Source organism: Hippocampus bargibanti, linkage group LG12 (genome assembly GCF_051943395.1).
Source record: "Hippocampus bargibanti isolate YZ-2025 linkage group LG12, ASM5194339v1, whole genome shotgun sequence".
Lineage (NCBI taxonomy): Eukaryota > Metazoa > Chordata > Actinopteri > Syngnathiformes > Syngnathidae > Hippocampus > Hippocampus bargibanti.
In genome coordinates, this window is record NC_142745.1 from 15,617,037 (window position 1) to 15,633,888 (window position 16,852).

The 16,852-nt window shown below is 43.7% G+C and overlaps 1 protein-coding gene across 2 annotated transcripts in view; it reads left to right on the forward strand.

Moving 5' to 3' along the window:
- The window catches only part of stab1 (stabilin 1), a 64,382-nt gene that overhangs the window by 30,640 nt on the left and 16,890 nt on the right, over positions 1-16,852 (forward strand). Inside the window, exons 43-56 of one of the 2 annotated variants that reach the window (XM_089011160.1) lie at positions 1,153-1,224; positions 1,329-1,448; positions 1,545-1,592; positions 1,683-1,763; positions 2,759-2,905; positions 3,092-3,220; positions 4,190-4,249; positions 8,575-8,751; positions 8,827-8,916; positions 9,100-9,246; positions 9,354-9,410; positions 9,499-9,676; positions 15,037-15,186; positions 15,648-15,749. In XM_089011160.1, the coding sequence (XP_088867286.1) occupies positions 1,153-1,224; positions 1,329-1,448; positions 1,545-1,592; positions 1,683-1,763; positions 2,759-2,905; positions 3,092-3,220; positions 4,190-4,249; positions 8,575-8,751; positions 8,827-8,916; positions 9,100-9,246; positions 9,354-9,410; positions 9,499-9,676; positions 15,037-15,186; positions 15,648-15,749 (1,558 nt within the window). Of the gene's footprint in view, positions 1-1,152; positions 1,225-1,328; positions 1,449-1,544; positions 1,593-1,682; positions 1,764-2,758; positions 2,906-3,091; positions 3,221-4,189; positions 4,250-4,542; positions 4,615-4,702; positions 4,823-4,928; positions 4,977-5,066; positions 5,148-6,142; positions 6,290-6,475; positions 6,605-7,561; positions 7,622-8,574; positions 8,752-8,826; positions 8,917-9,099; positions 9,247-9,353; positions 9,411-9,498; positions 9,677-15,036; positions 15,187-15,647; positions 15,750-16,852 lie in introns of both variants that reach the window. The other variant, XM_089011159.1, reaches the window with a different exon arrangement.

A 16,852-nucleotide genomic window follows, 5' to 3' on the forward strand; every position in this document is an offset into this window, starting at 1 on the left:
GCTGGCTAGACAGCCAGCTAGATACACAGCCAATAGATATACAGATAGATAGCTTGCCAGCCAGTTAGAAAGCTAGCGAGCCAGCCATATAGCTAGCCAGCCAGCTAATAAATAGCAAATAGATAGCAAATAGCTAGCTAGCCTTTCGTCCTTTTCATCCAAACGTCAAGTAGACTTGGTGAACTAGTTACCGACGGTGACCTAGTTAAACCAATCATGGGCTGGACCTCGGTTGGAAGGCATGTTTGACCTTTCCAGTCAAACGCTAGCTAAATGCTAACATAAAATGTTCGCACACTGTCTAAAAATTAGCATCTATGTGGCAGTGTTGTTACACTTTAAGCCAACAGTGTCAAAGTCATTTTTTGCCACAGGCCTCATTGTAGTTACAGTTTCTTCTCAAGGGCCGTTTTTTTTTTTTTTTAATTTGGGGAAGATATTAGAATAGGGGTGTCCAAAGTCGGTCCTCGAGGGCCGCTGTCCTGCCTGTTTTCCAGCTCTTCCAGGAGCAACACACCTGATTCAAATGATCAGCTCATCAGCCAGCTCTGAAGCAGCATCAAAATGGTCCTGATGATTTGAATCAGGTGCGTTGCTCCTGGGAGATCTGGAAAACAGGCAGGACGGTGGCCCTCGAGGACCTACTTTGGACACCCCTGCATTAGAATGTTTCATCTCCTCCAAATATAATGCACAGAACGCGCAACAAATTAAGAATAACGTGTTTTCTAATCTGAAGTAAAAAAAATAATGACTGTTATTGTGGTTTACATGAGACAATTTGAAATTTTGGTTTGGACTTTTGCAAGCATTATGGAATTTCATGTTTGATTTGCATTCGCGGCCCGAATAAAATGATGTGGCGGGCCAGATGTGGTTCCCGAACCTTGACTTTGACACCTGTGATTTAAGCAATGAATCTCTTAAACAAAACCAGCAATAAATGGAGAAAGATATAAAAAAATACTCACTGGAATATTTTTTACGATCTGCGGAAAGCGTCTTATACTACTGACGTACTGAGAAGCCGAGAGAGGAGTTGAGATTCCACTTCAGTATATTTGTATCCAGTTTCACTCTTTACGTCCGGACGAATGATATCATTACTCTTGAATAATGATTTGATTGACATTTTTGGGTGGGCTTCCCCAGGTGGCGTGCAGGTGTCAGCAGGGCTTTAAAGGGAACGGCAGGTTCTGTTACCCCAGCAACCCGTGCAGAACCGTACGTCCGCCACACTTGTTTGTTGGAAAACTGACGATGTATTTTGTCTGGTGTAAAATTTGTGAAAAATGTTTATCTTTGCGTGCGTGTTTCTGTGCGTGCAGAACAATGGCGGCTGCAGCAAATATGCCCGTTGTGAGTATTTGGGTCTGGGCAAGAGGAACTGCTCCTGCCTCCGAGACCATGTGGGCGACGGCTTTGATTGTCGCGGCAGCACCAACGCTGTGAGTCACATGACCCAGAACGCAACCCCCCCCCCCCCCCCCGTCCCAACCGTCACTGCCATCACATTTCTTGATGTTCTTGTTCTCATCGAACAGGAGGTGTTTCGAAACCCAGAAAATGCGTTGCTCCGTTATATGCTCTCTGTGAGTTGAATATAAAAAATACAGAAAAGAAAAACGCTAACTTGCCATGCAAGTTCTCCAACATTTTTTTTTTGCTTATATTTTGTCCAGGCGTCAGATTCTCGTGGTCTTTACGGCGATGGGCCGTTCACCGTCTTCGTCCCTGTCGACAACAACGAATCGTATTCCACTGTATGTAATCGCAGCCGCCATCTTGAATGTGTCATTTCTCGTGGTTTGCTCCAAGGTCTGCGTTTGTCCGGAGCCAAAAGAAGATGAATATATAATTCTTCAGATATTGTTCATAAATTATTGTTTACATGTAAATTACCCGGAAAAGGGCCTTGAATAAATGATCACACTTTAAAATACAACTTTAACGCAAAAACAAACAAATTGCAGTTGTTATTTTTAAAAATGTTTTAGCACTAGTAAGCTAATGTAGCATCAATATCAAAACTTGCTGAAGATGGAAATCAAACTCTTTTTTTCTCACTGTTAGACAGTCAGACACAGTGGACAGAGACTCAGAACCAGAAAGATTGTCCTCACTGCCGGCAGGAGACGCAGTCATCAATGACATACGTCTGAATTCTGCGCCCCTCTGCTAAGCTATTTCTTGAGAGTATATGTAAATTAAAGTGATGCATTAGTAAAACATAGTTTTCTTGATTATAATGCCACGCCTCTGGGTGTTCTGAGCAACAACAGATGTAAGCAATATGACATTGTGTTTCCCATGAACTGATAAGTTTGCATCCTGACTAGTGAGCTCTTTGTGTGAAAAGGAGTTTGAAGTCCTAAATTACCCCGGTGATAAGACTTCCCCAGGTCGTAAATGACTCCTGTGAAGCTGGCTGTTTACATTGCTGTGTCCGTTGACCTGATTGACCCAAGGTTGCCCGTGCCACGCTTGTGTATTGAGTCAGAAGTGTCGACGAAGGATATAACAGCATGAAACTTTTAAATATGATAACTTCTTATTCTCTAATCTCTATCACTGGATATGGAATTTGGGGGCAATATTTGGACTTGAAATCCAAATTATTATTATTTTATAATTCATTTGTGTTTTCATTGTGCATATTTGCTAGTGTGTTTGTCTGTGTGTTTGTGTTTTGTGTGTTTGTTGGATATGAGCTTATGCATCTTTGTGTGTTTTCTGTGCGTTTATGTTTGTGGCGCAGGTGAATGAGTGGAAGTTGTTGGGGCGTCTGAATGATCTGCTGAGCTACCACATCGTAGCCTGCGAGACGTTGACCTTGAACGACCTCCAAAGCACCCAGCAGGCTGTCTCCAAGTCGGGATACACACTAAAATTTAGTCTGCAGCAGGTCTCTGTCTTTCAAACACACGCACGCATGTAAACACACAAACACACACAGACACACACGCATACACACACACACACACACACACACACACATTCTTGTGACTCTGCCCCCTAGCATAGAAGGTTCCGTTAGCATCCAGCTAACAACATGTACACATGTGCGCATGTGTGTGTCTGTGTGTGCTAGGGCTCGGTGTGGATCAACAACGCCTCTCGGATTGTCAAGAGCGACTATGCCACATCCAATGGCATCATCCACTACCTCAGCAGCATGCTCACTCCCTACAAGCTAAGCAGCAAACAGCGCATCAACAAGGTAGTGCTACTCACCATTGCTAACAAAAGCCCGCCGAGCGTTCATTTGCACTTCAGCTCAGTGCGCTAGTATTTGTTAGATCGTTTTCTCTGATTCATGGCTCTTCACGGTGTTAGAAGATGGTCATAAAATCAGCAGGAATCAAGGTGATGAACAGATAGATTATTTTAATCTTGGACAGGAGAGTCATTGTGAGGAAGAAGTAGGTAGGCCATTGAGGAAGAAGCTTCTGCTCTCCCCCCACCCGAGATTTTATTTATATAGAGGGCGGGAATGACACCATTTCAAAAGGGGCCTATCAGCTACGCGATAGAAGCGTAGCTGATAGGCCCCCGGTTTACGAACCCCTTGGCTTACAAACTTTTCGGTTTACGAACGTTACATTTATGAAAATTTTACCTTGGCCTACAAACTATTTTTCGGGATACACACGGACCTGGGAACGGATTATTCTCCTTTTGATGGTTTCCTTTGGGAAATTAATTTTTGGGATACACACTTTTCGCCTTACACACTCTAGGTACCAATTAAGTTCATAAGCCAAGGTATCACTGTATCTCTCTCTCTCTCTCTCTCTCTCTCTCTCTCTCTCTCTCTCTCTCTCTCTCTCTCTATATATATATATATATATATATATATATATATATATATATATATACACACACACACATCTATATCGCGTAACAACTTAGACTAAACTTAGACAAATACAAATGAGTAGAAAATAAGTACCGTTGTATTTTTAAGAATATACAAATAAAATAGTTCTATCAGTATTAGTATGCTCTATGTTTTCACCGCAGAGACAATTTAGCGCACAAAATTTCAATACAAACACCAATTGACTATTGAAGCAAGAAGTCTTACCTCTTTCATTTTCTCATTCTTTCCCAACTTTTAATCTCTCCTTCCCATCTTTTTTCCTCTCCGTTTTTGTTGTTTTTCCTTTTCCGCCTTCTGTCCTTCCAGATGAACTTCACGACGGCTGCTCAATTTTATGGCTACAGCGGTTTCTACCAGTTAATAGAGGTAAACCTGGGATGACATCATCACGATCAGATCTACCCATCCATCACGCTGCCATCCATCATGTGTCTCATCCATCCACCTTTTACACACATCCATCTATTCATCCATCCAACCATCCGTGCATACATCTATCCATCCATCCATCCCACCTACTGTCCATCCAGCCTTCCGTCCATCCGTTGAATCGTCTGCCCATCTTGTCTTCTGTATTTCCATCCATCCATCCGACCATCCATCTATCTCACATACCTTGAATAATGATTTGATTGACATTTTTGGGTGGGCTTCCCCAGGTGGCGTGCAGGTGTCAGCAGGGCTTTAAAGGGAACGGCAGGTTCTGTTACCCCAGCAACCCGTGCAGAACTGTACGTCCGCCACACTTGTTTGTTGGAAAACTGACGATGTATTTTGTCTGGTGTAAAATTTATGAAAAATGTTTATCTGTGCGTGCAGAACAATGGCGGCTGCAGCAAATATGCCCGTTGTGAGTATTTGGGTCTGGGCAAGAGGAACTGCTCCTGCCTCCGAGACCATGTGGGCGACGGCTTTGATTGTCGCGGCAGCACCAACGCTGTGAGTCACATGACCCAGAACGCAACCCCCCCCCCCCCCCCCCCCCCCCCCCGTCCCAACCGTCACTGCCATCACATTTCTTGATGTTCTTGTTCTCATCGAACAGGAGGTGTTTCGAAACCCAGAAAATGCGTTGCTCCGTTACATGCTCTCTGTGAGTTGAATATAAAAAATACAGAAAAGAAAAACGCTAACTTGCCATGCAAGTTCTCCAACATTTTTTTTTTGCTTATATTTTGTCCAGGCGTCAGATTCTCGTGGTCTTTACGGCGATGGGCCGTTCACCGTCTTCGTCCCTGTCGACAACAACGAATCGTATTCCACTGTATGTAATCGCAGCCGCCATCTTGAATGTGTCATTTCTCGTGGTTTGCTCCAAGGTCTGCGTTTGTCCGGAGCCAAAAGAAGATGAATATATAATTCTTCAGATATTGTTCCTAAATTATTGTTTGCATGTAAATTACCCGGAAAAGGGCCTTGAATAAATGATCACAGTTTAAAATACAACTTTAACGCAAAAACAAACAAATTGCAGTTGTTATTTTTAAAAATGTTTTAGCACTAGTAAGCTAATGTAGCATCAATATCAAAACTTGCTGAAGATGGAAATCAAACTCTTTTTTTCTCACTGTTAGACAGTCAGACACAGTGGACAGAGACTCAGAACCAGAAAGATTGTCCTCACTGCCGGCAGGAGACGCAGTCATCGATGACATACGTCTGAATTCTGCGCCCCTCTGCTAAGCTATTTCTTGAGAGTATATGTAAATTAAAGTGATGCATTAGTAAAACATAGTTTTCTTGATTATAATGCCACGCCTCTGGGTGTTCTGAGCAACAACAGATGTAAGCAATATGACATTGTGTTTCCCATGAACTGATAAGTTTGCATCCTGACTAGTGAGCTCTTTGTGTGAAAAGGAGTTTGAAGTCCTAAATTACCCCGGTGATAAGACTTCCCCAGGTCGTAAATGACTCCTGTGAAGCTGGCTGTTTACATTGCTGTGTCCGTTGACCTGATTGACCCAAGGTTGCCCGTGCCACGCTTGTGTATTGAGTCAGAAGTGTCGACGAAGGATATAACAGCATGAAACTTTTAAATATGATAACTTCTTATTCTCTAATCTCTATCACTGGATATGGAATTTGGGGGCAATATTTGGACTTGAAATCCAAATTATTATTATTTTATAATTCATTTGTGTTTTCATTGTGCATATTTGCTAGTGTGTTTGTCTGTGTGTTTGTGTTTTGTGTGTTTGTTGGATATGAGCTTATGCATCTTTGTGTGTTTTCTGTGCGTTTATGTTTGTGGCGCAGGTGAATGAGTGGAAGTTGTTGGGGCGTCTGAATGATCTGCTGAGCTACCACATCGTAGCCTGCGAGACGTTGACCTTGAACGACCTCCAAAGCACCCAGCAGGCTGTCTCCAAGTCGGGATACACACTAAAATTTAGTCTGCAGCAGGTCTCTGTCTTTCAAACACACGCACGCATGTAAACACACAAACACACACAGACACACACGCATACACACACACACACACACACACACACACATTCTTGTGACTCTGCCCCCTAGCATAGAAGGTTCCGTTAGCATCCAGCTAACAACATGTACACATGTGCGCATGTGTGTGTCTGTGTGTGCTAGGGCTCGGTGTGGATCAACAACGCCTCTCGGATTGTCAAGAGCGACTATGCCACATCCAATGGCATCATCCACTACCTCAGCAGCATGCTCACTCCCTACAAGCTAAGCAGCAAACAGCGCATCAACAAGGTAGTGCTACTCACCATTGCTAACAAAAGCCCGCCGAGCGTTCATTTGCACTTCAGCTCAGTGCGCTAGTATTTGTTAGATCGTTTTCTCTGATTCATGGCTCTTCACGGTGTTAGAAGATGGTCATAAAATCAGCAGGAATCAAGGTGATGAACAGATAGATTATTTTAATCTTGGACAGGAGAGTCATTGTGAGGAAGAAGTAGGTAGGCCATTGAGGAAGAAGCTTCTGCTCTCCCCCCACCCGAGATTTTATTTATATAGAGGGCGGGAATGACACCATTTCAAAAGGGGCCTATCAGCTACACGATAGAAGCGTAGCTGATAGGCCCCCGGTTTACGAACCCCTTGGCTTACAAACTTTTCGGTTTACGAACGTTACATTTATGAAAATTTTACCTTGGCCTACAAACTATTTTTCGGGATACACACGGACCTGGGAACGGATTATTCTCCTTTTGATGGTTTCCTTTGGGAAATTAATTTTTGGGATACACACTTTTCGACTTACACACTCTAGGTACCAATTAAGTTCATAAGCCAAGGTATCACTGTATCTCTCTCTCTCTCTCTCTCTCTCTCTCTCTCTCTCTCTCTCTCTCTCTCTCTCTCTCTCTATATATATATATATATATATATATATATATACACACACACATCTATATCGCGTAACAACTTAGACTAAACTTAGACAAATACAAATGAGTAGAAAATAAGTACCGTTGTATTTTTAAGAATATACAAATAAAATAGTTCTATCAGTATTAGTATGCTCTATGTTTTCACCGCAGAGACAATTTAGCGCACAAAATTTCAATACAAACACCAATTGACTATTGAAGCAAGAAGTCTTACCTCTTTCATTTTCTCATTCTTTCCCAACTTTTAATCTCTCCTTCCCATCTTTTTTCCTCTCCGTTTTTGTTGTTTTTCCTTTTCCGCCTTCTGTCCTTCCAGATGAACTTCACGACGGCTGCTCAATTTTATGGCTACAGCGGTTTCTACCAGTTAATAGAGGTAAACCTGGGATGACATCATCACGATCAGATCTACCCATCCATCACGCTGCCATCCATCATGTGTCTCATCCATCCACCTTTTACACACATCCATCTATTCATCCATCCAACCATCCGTGCATACATCTATCCATCCATCCATCCCACCTACTGTCCATCCAGCCTTCCGTCCATCCGTTGAATCGTCTGCCCATCTTGTCTTCTGTATTTCCATCCATCCATCCGACCATCCATCTATCTCACATACTGTCCAACCGGACTTCTGTCCATCCGTCCAATCGTCTGTTTATCTCATCTTCTATATTTCCATCTATGCATTCATCCGTCTCACCTACTGTCCACCCAGGCTTCCATCCATTTGTCTGTCCATCTAGTCTTCTATATTTCCATGCATCCATCCGACCATCCATCCATTCTTCCATCCATCCATCTATCCATCCATCCATTTCACCTACTGTCAATCGAGACTTCTATCCATCCGTCCAATCATCTGTCCATCTAGTCTTCTATATTTCCATCTGTCTGTCCATCCATCCATCTCACCTACTGTCTATCCAGCCTTCCATCCATCCGTCCAATCATTTGTCCATCTCGTATTCTATATTTCCATATATGCATTCATCCATCTCACCTACTGTCCATCCAGTCTTCCATCCATTCGTCTGTCCGTCTAGTCTTCTATATTTCCATGCATCCATCCGACCATCCATCTATCTCACATACTGTCCAACCGGATTTCTGTCCATCCGTCCAATCGTCTGTCCATCTTGACTTCTATATTTCCATCCGTCCTTCCGCCCATCCAGCTATCGATCCATGCATCCATCCAGCCATCCATCTCACCTACAGTCCATTCCACCTTCTGTCCATCTGTCCAATTGTCTGTTCATCTAATCTTCTCTATTTCCATCCATCCATCCAATTTTATTTTATTTTATTTTTTCGGTGTAGCGCGCCGGCCTGCTTCCCATGCTGCAGTCACCCATTCATCGTCCCTTCACGATATTCTGGCCCACCAACCAGGCCCTCAGCTTGCTGCCCCCCGAAAGGCAGGACTGGCTCTCCAGTCCCGACCACCAGGAGGAGCTGGCCGCCACCATCAAAGCGCACATCATACGCAGCGCCAGGGTAACAGGACTCCAATGTTCTTGAATTAAAATGGCCGCCTGGTTGCCATTAACACATCTGTGCTTCCATGCGTAGGTTCAGGGTGTCAGTCAGCCGAGTAAATACTCATCCTTCCGCACGATGCATGGATCAGTAATCAAGTATGCCTGTGACAAAACTGTGGTGGTGAGGAAAAAACACACATGTCGCCTGGTACCAATTGTTGACTGACGTTGGCATGGTAATGCTATTTTGCACGGGCAGCCTGATGGTGGCGATCTAACGTCGCAATCATAGCCGCCGAAATATGTCCAAAATGCTTCTTCAAGTGTAGCGATATTGCATCATTGTGCGTTTGGTCTGATATAGGGGGACATATTAATCAACGAAAATGCAGCCAAGGTGGTAGAGCGCCACCTGAGTTTCGAAGAGGGTATCGCCTACGGCATCGACCAACTCCTGGAGCCGCCAGGCTTGGGGGCGCACTGCGACAGCACCGAAAACAGAACCACCTTTGTCAGTACCTCACCAACGTTAGCCGGAGCTAATACGCTTGTACCGTGACCTCATTGACATTTGATTTGACTCTTAACACTAAATGGTTTTGTGTTGCGTGAATACAGAGCCGCTGCGGCAGTTGTCTCTTCCCTCCAACTTGCCTCAGCCGATACCTGGACACGGTAAGACCACCCCCCTACCTCGAACCCCCTTACCTTGTTTCAACCGCCAATGCCCAAAATGGAGTACGTGAAGCATGTTGTGTTTCAGGGGCGTGTGGAAAGCTGCTTGAGAAGTCGCAGCAGATACTCGCTGGGCTACATGGGCTGGTCCGCCGACCTGGACAACCCGCTGAAGTCGCTCCGGAATATCGGTTGCAAGCGAGTGTGCATGTACCCGGGCTGGGTCCAGAAGTGCTGCAAAAACCACTACGGCAGAGACTGTCAGGGTTAGCTGGAACCGAATGTGCTGCCTCAATAGAAGCTTGAATTTTGCATTTCGAGTGCTTCTGAATAACAAAAGTAGTTTATATATATATATATATATATAATCGATGAGAAGGTTTCTTCAGCCGTCATCTGTACTTTTTTTTAAAGGTGTCGGATGTTTCGCCTCCTATCCAAGAGGCTTCGTCAGTGAACTAAAGTCTTACTGGTCGTATCGGCCCCATTTATATATCCCTAATGTCCAGACATGGCGGCGCCAGACACAGCTATGATAGGTCCCTACTCTCAGGTTGGGGGGAGCAGAGGACCACTCCCTGTGGCCCCACTGATTGTTCCTACATTCCTGACTAACGACTGGCCTGTTTGCCCCCCCCCCCCCCTCCGGTATCACCTCATCAGCATTACGAATGTTGCCTAACCTGTTTTGCCTAAGCAGGCTATTGTATGAACGATCCAAATCGAACCACACCCCACCAGACCCAACCCAACCTGACCCAAACCAACCAGGATGGCTAACCGAATGGCGAACAATCCTGATCATGAAGGATTCCTCAAAGGGTGCAGTTCCTTCCAACTATCGGCCAATAACCTGTCTCTCCACAACATGGAAGCTCATGTCAGGCATCATTGCGGCTAAGATAAGTGGACACGCGGCTAAGATAAGTGGACACGTGGATCAATACATGAGCAATGCCATGAGCAAAGCACAGAAAGGCATTAGTAGAGATACTAGAGGTGCCAAACATCAGCTGCTGGTTGACATAATAGTCGCACAAGACTGCAGGTCCCGACATACCAACCTGTGCACAGCCTGGATTGATTACAAGAAAGCATATGACTCGATGCCACACACATGGATCACTGAATGCTTGGAGTTGTATAAGGTCAACAGGACCCTGAGAGCCTTCGTTGCAAACTTGATGAGGATGTGGAAAACCACACTTGAAGCCAATGGCAAGCCACTAACGCAAGTGTCCATCAAATGTGGCATATACCAAGGTGATGCACTCTCCCCACTGCTGTTCTGCATAGGACTGAACCCCCTCAGCCAGATAATCGCCAAGACAGGCTATGGATACCGCCTCAGAAATGGAGCTACGATCAGTCACCTCCTCTACATGGATGACATAAAGCTTTATGCTAAGAGCGAAAGGGACATAGACTCCCTGATCCACACAACCAGGATCTACAGCAGTGATATCGGAATGTCATTGGCTGGAGAAATGTAGTCGGATGGTGACTAAGGGGCAAGGTAGTCCACACTGAAGGGGTCTCACTCCCTGATAGCAGACATTGAAAACAGCTACAAGTACCTCGGTATACCACAGGCCAATGGCAACCTCGAACTAGCAACAAGGAAAGCGGCTACAACCAAATACCTCCAGCGGGTGAGGCAAGTCCTCAGAAGCAAGACCCGGGCAATAAACAGCTATGCCCTGCCAGTGATCAGATACCCTGGAGGAATAATAAGGTGGCCAAAGGATGAGATTCAGACCACGGATGTTAAGACCCGAAAATTCCTCACCATGCACGGAGGGTTCCATCCCAAGTCCAGCACCCTGAGACTATACACAAGCCGTAAGGAAGGAGGCCGGGGACTAGTGAGTGTGAAAGCCACTGTCCAGGATGAAACATCCAAGCTCCATGAATACATCAAAGAGAAGGCTCCAACGGAAGATGTACTCAGCCAATTTCTCAGACAATGGGGAACGGAGGATGAGGTGCTGGAAGAGGGACAATCATGGGAGGAAAAGCCCCTACACGGGATGTACCACCGAAACATAGCAGAAGTGGCTGATCTCAAGAAGTCCTATCAGTGGCTAGACAGGGCTGGCCTAAAGGACAGCACAGAGGCACTCATCCTGGCTGCTCAAGAGCAGACCCTGAACACCAGAGCCATAGAGGCACGGATATACCACACCAGGCAAGACCCAAGGTGTAGGTTGTGCAAAGAGGCACCTGAGACAATCCAACACATAACTTCAGGGTGTAAGATGCTGGCAGGGAAAGCCTACATGGAGCGCCATAACCAGGTGGCTGGCATAGTCTACCGAAACATCTGTGCGAAGTATGGACTGGAAACCCCAAGGTCAAAATGGGAAACACCTCCCAAGGTAGTAGAGAATGACCGAGCAAAGATCCTGTGGGACTTCCAGATACAGACTGACAAGAGGGTAATGGCCGACCAACCAGATAACGTGGTCATAGATAAAGGGGAAAGGAAAGCCGTTGTTGTGGATGTAGCGGTCCCGAGTGATGGAAACATCAGAAAGAAGGAACATGAGAGAATGGAGAAATACCAAGGGCTCAGAGAGGAGCTGGAGAGAGCCTGGAAGGTATAGGTGACAGTCGTTCCTGTGGTGGTCGGAGCACTCGGCGCAGTGACCCCCAAACTCGACGAGTTGCAACAGATTCCGGGAACAACATCGGATATCTCGGTCCAGAAAAGCGCAGTGCTGGGAACAGCACGGATACTGCGCAGAACCCTCAAGCTTCTTGGCCTCTGGTAGAGGACCCGAGCTAAAATGGGGGACAGACACCACCCATGGTGGGTGAGACGAGGATTTTATATATATATATATATATATATATATATATATATATATATATATATATATATATATATATATATATATATATATATATATATAAAATAAAATAAAAATCCTTTTCTTTCAGTGCCGTCCAGTTTTTCATACCTGAGATTCTTCCTTGCATATCTGCCGCTGTGATGGTAACTGGGTTCTGTTCAGGGATGTTGCTGTGCTCCTCTTTCAGAGTCACCAGCCATTGTGCACTGCTGTTATGTGCGACCTCCTTCTCCCATATGCCTTTCCAGTATCTTTCAGTTTCCAGCCTTGGAGGGTCTGCTCTGCTGTTAGAACCCTGCCACTGAGCGTACACTTTCGCAGGTTGTGTTGCGAACAGCCTGTTTATTCTTCTGGCCTCATTCTCTTTCGTGTACCTCTTTAGGCGACTGGCCAAGGCCTGGAGACTTTGTTTGGCAGTTTCGAGTGCTTCAGGTATGGTTATCTGCATGTACCTCTTGGGTATTGGCCTTTTATTCACACCTCTCTGGGTCTCCGTCAATTGACTCACATCTTTCCGAGCCGCCTTGATCTTGGCCTCCAACAGTCTTTTCCATGGTGGGTAATGAATCTCGTGGCTCTCATGGTTGCTCTTGTAGCCAAGCATGTCGAGGATCACTGATGCTGAGGTGTATATCAGCTCATTGGTTTCCGTGATCGTTCCGGTCGGGATCGTTCTCAGTGCTGCATTCACAGTTTCCATGAGACTTTCAGGTGGTACTTCACATAGCCGTTGTAATCGGTGCCTTCGTTGCCCAGTTTTCATTCTTGCCATGATCTTGTCTCTCAGGTCATTTGCTGCCTCGCTCAGCATTTCATTTATTGGGGCTGGCTTCCCAATCTCATTATTCATTGGGGCCTCCCAATCTCTGCTTGAACCTCTTCCTGTGATGTGGCAGCCTGGGGCCCTTCACCTCGGAATTTGTGTTGTACCTCATCAATCTCAAGTTGTGATAGCAATTGCCGTTTGTGGATATTGGAACACTGATCTACTAGTTGTTTCGTGGTCAACCGTGACTGTGGCTTTCGAAGTAACCATTCAGCCCTCATTCTCCGCATGTAACCCCTCTGACTAGGGTTGCTTGAGTAGTAGCATTCCAACAGAGCCATGTTATCGCATCTCGTCCATCTCCGCTTTGTTCCAGTAGCCCATTTTTCATCAGGGTGCTCTGGTTCCCCAGCACCTGACGCAGACCTTGTTTGGCCGGGCGACGTCTGAGCCGGCATGTCATTCCATTTATTGTCTCTCATCATTGTATGAGGTAGGCATTAGCGTGAAGGGTCTCGCCCAAGGACCCACACTGGATGATGTCATTGTGGTCATTTTCTCTGCCACAAGTGGGATTCGAACCCTCGTCTCCCATATGCCAAACCGATGCATTATCAACTGAGCTATCCAGCCGCTTATATATATATATATATATATATATATATATATATATAATATATATATATATATATATATATATATATATATATATATATATATATATATATATATATATATATATATATGGACCTCGGTTTACGAACACCTTGGCTTACGAACTTTTCGGTTTACGAACGTTAGATTTATGAAAAGTTTACCTTGGCATACGAACTATTTTTCGGGATACACACGGAGCTGCCGAAATGAGTGATGTGTCGTTCGTGAATGAGCCCGTTCTCCAAGCAAGGAAATGGCAGCGGACTTTTTTTTGTTCTCTATTCCCCGCCCCCGGGTGATCGGTTTACATCGGAGAGTGAGGCCGTTCTCCAACAAACAAAATGGCGTCTTCGGCCATGTGATTGGTCAAGAACCCAGCAGTGGGGCGTGGGGGGGTTAAACATTAAAGCGACAGGCAGACAGAGAGAGAGAGAAATCACACACACGAAAGGGAGAGGACAGCGCTTGAAACAAAAAAAAGGGGGAAAAAACAAGTAAAATGGTGAGAAAATGGATATAAAACAGTGAAATTTGGACCCATTTCAACTGTGATAGTTCAAAAGCAGAGTGTAGACTGGAAGGTTAAATGTCCCATCAATCAGGCTCCACAAATAACCCGCACAAGTCATCTGTACACTTGATGCAAAAAGCCATCAACCCAACTAAACAGATCACAATTGATGAACTAGATACAATTATCACAGAGAAAGCACCTACAAGGGATCATTCCTCAAGATGGTGAAAGAAGAAGGCTATGTTCCTCATCAAGTGTTTAATGCTGAGGAAGCCGGACACTGCATTCCATCATAATGGTTTCGCCTTACACACTCTGGGAACCAATTAAGTTCATATATATATATATATATATATATATATATATATATATATATATATATATATATATATATATATATATATATATATATATATATATATATATATATATATATATAGATATATATAGATATATATATAGATATATATATTGTTCATTAGCTGGTTATGTGTAGCTGTTTATTTATATGTATTTATTTGTTATTTATGTACCGTATGCATGTACGTATGCATGCATATATGCATGTATGTATGTATGCATGCATGCATGTATGTATGCATACATACGTATGTACGTATGTATGTATGTATGTATGTATGTACGTATGTATGTATGAATTTATTTATTTATTTGACCTTGAGAGATTTGAAAGACGCTTAAAGGAATGTATTATTATTATTATTATTATTATTATTATTATTATTATTATTATTATTTATATGGACGAATTAAATTATTCTTTCTCTCTATCTCTCTGTCTTTCTCTCTTTCTCTGTCAATTTCATCTCGCAGTGTGTCCAGGCGGTGTGGAGTCTCCGTGCAGCGGCCACGGCGAGTGTAGCGACGGCTTACGCGGGACGGGAAAGTGCAATTGTCCCATCGGCTTTCAAGGAGACGCGTGCGAGATGTGCACATCGGGCCGTTACGGCGCCAACTGCACAGGTTTGATGTTCATCTCACACCAAAAATACAGATACATTTGTATCTGTTTTGTTTTCCTTTATATATAAATATGTTTAAGTCCTTGTTATGTCATATACAGTATTTGTGGTAGAAAAACCATTCAAATTAGAATTAGCTTTTATTTCGTGGTGCTTTTGAAATACTTTTTGTTCCTTCCAATTTTTCTTTTATTTGATTACAAATGAAAAAAGTAGGTCAATTTGATTCAAATATTTGTGCAAAAAAAATGGAATGCAGAATTACACCAGTTACTTGAATGTGTGTGTATACATGTAAAACCGTATAATATATAAATTAAAAATGTGCTTGCTTGTGTGTGTGTGTGTGTGTGTGTGTGTGTGTGTGTGTGTGTGTGTGTGTGTGTGTGTGTGTGTGTGTGTGTGTGTGTGTGTGTGTGTGTGTGTGTGTGTGCGTGTTGTGTGTGTTTCTGTGCGCACCAGCGTGCGAGTGTAAACAGGGAATTTGTGACGAGGGCATGGAGGGATCGGGCCAATGCGTGTGTCGGCCTGGCTGGAAGGGCGAGCGCTGCCAAATCGACTTAGGTTAGTGATACTGACAGGAATCCACCTTTTCCTCTATTTTATACTTAACTCATTCATCGCCAGACGGTTTTTGTCATTTTCACTCAAATTGCATGACCCGCAGAATATTGAGTTTTAGGACTACATAAACATTCGATACAGTATTAAAAATCTTAGACTCTCTTCTTTCTTCAGAAGAAAATAGTTAATTCCCAAGTTCTATGGGTCTGGAGTTATTTGAGCTTGAAATGAGGGCAGCTATAAATACATATTGGTTCATATCGCGTGTTAAACAGCTGAAGCTGTTGTTAAAGCGCTAACATGGACAAAAGGCAAATGCTGCCCCCTCGTGGAAGGTAAAAACATTGCCATAGGTCTGACCAGTGCTTTCTCGGCACAAATTCGGGAATGGCACTCCACATCACACTTTTCAATTCCCAAATAAATTCGGGAATGGCAGCGAATGACTTAATACAGAGCAATCATTCCATTTTTGTATTTACAAGTACAGTGAGTTCCCAGACAGAGTGTGTAAGGTGAAAAGTGTCAATAAAAAAATTCCTATAGGAAACCATTAAAATGGGAATAATCCGTTCCCGGGTTTCCATAAAATATACTTTTCAACTAAATAAGCCTAAAAAACTACACACAACATATCTTATTCTATGTATAATAAATGTGCTATTGTATTGTAATGAAAGAAATACACTGCATTGTATCATAAAGTCACTTTATTTACATTTGTGATGGTCATTTATGGCTTGATGGAATGGCGTTGGAGGTCAAAGGTCAAAGGGAATTGCTGTTTGGAAAGAGAGACGCATTACATGAGGACTGTAATTAAAGAAATAAACTGTGCTGTAAAATAAAGTTTTATTTACCTTTTTGATGGTCGTTGATGGCTTATGTAAGGAGAGTCACCTTCCATAAGGACTGTTGATAACTTAACCTCTGGTGCTGTTCGGTCGTGTGCTTCCGCTGAAGATCACTCCGCCAGCCGTGGTGGGTGTGTATTATGAAAATAGTGCTTATTATAAGGTTTAATTTTCATAAATTTGACGTTTGTAAGACAAAAAGTTTGTAAGTTGAGGTGTTTGTAAGTTGAGGTCTCACTGTACTTTGCT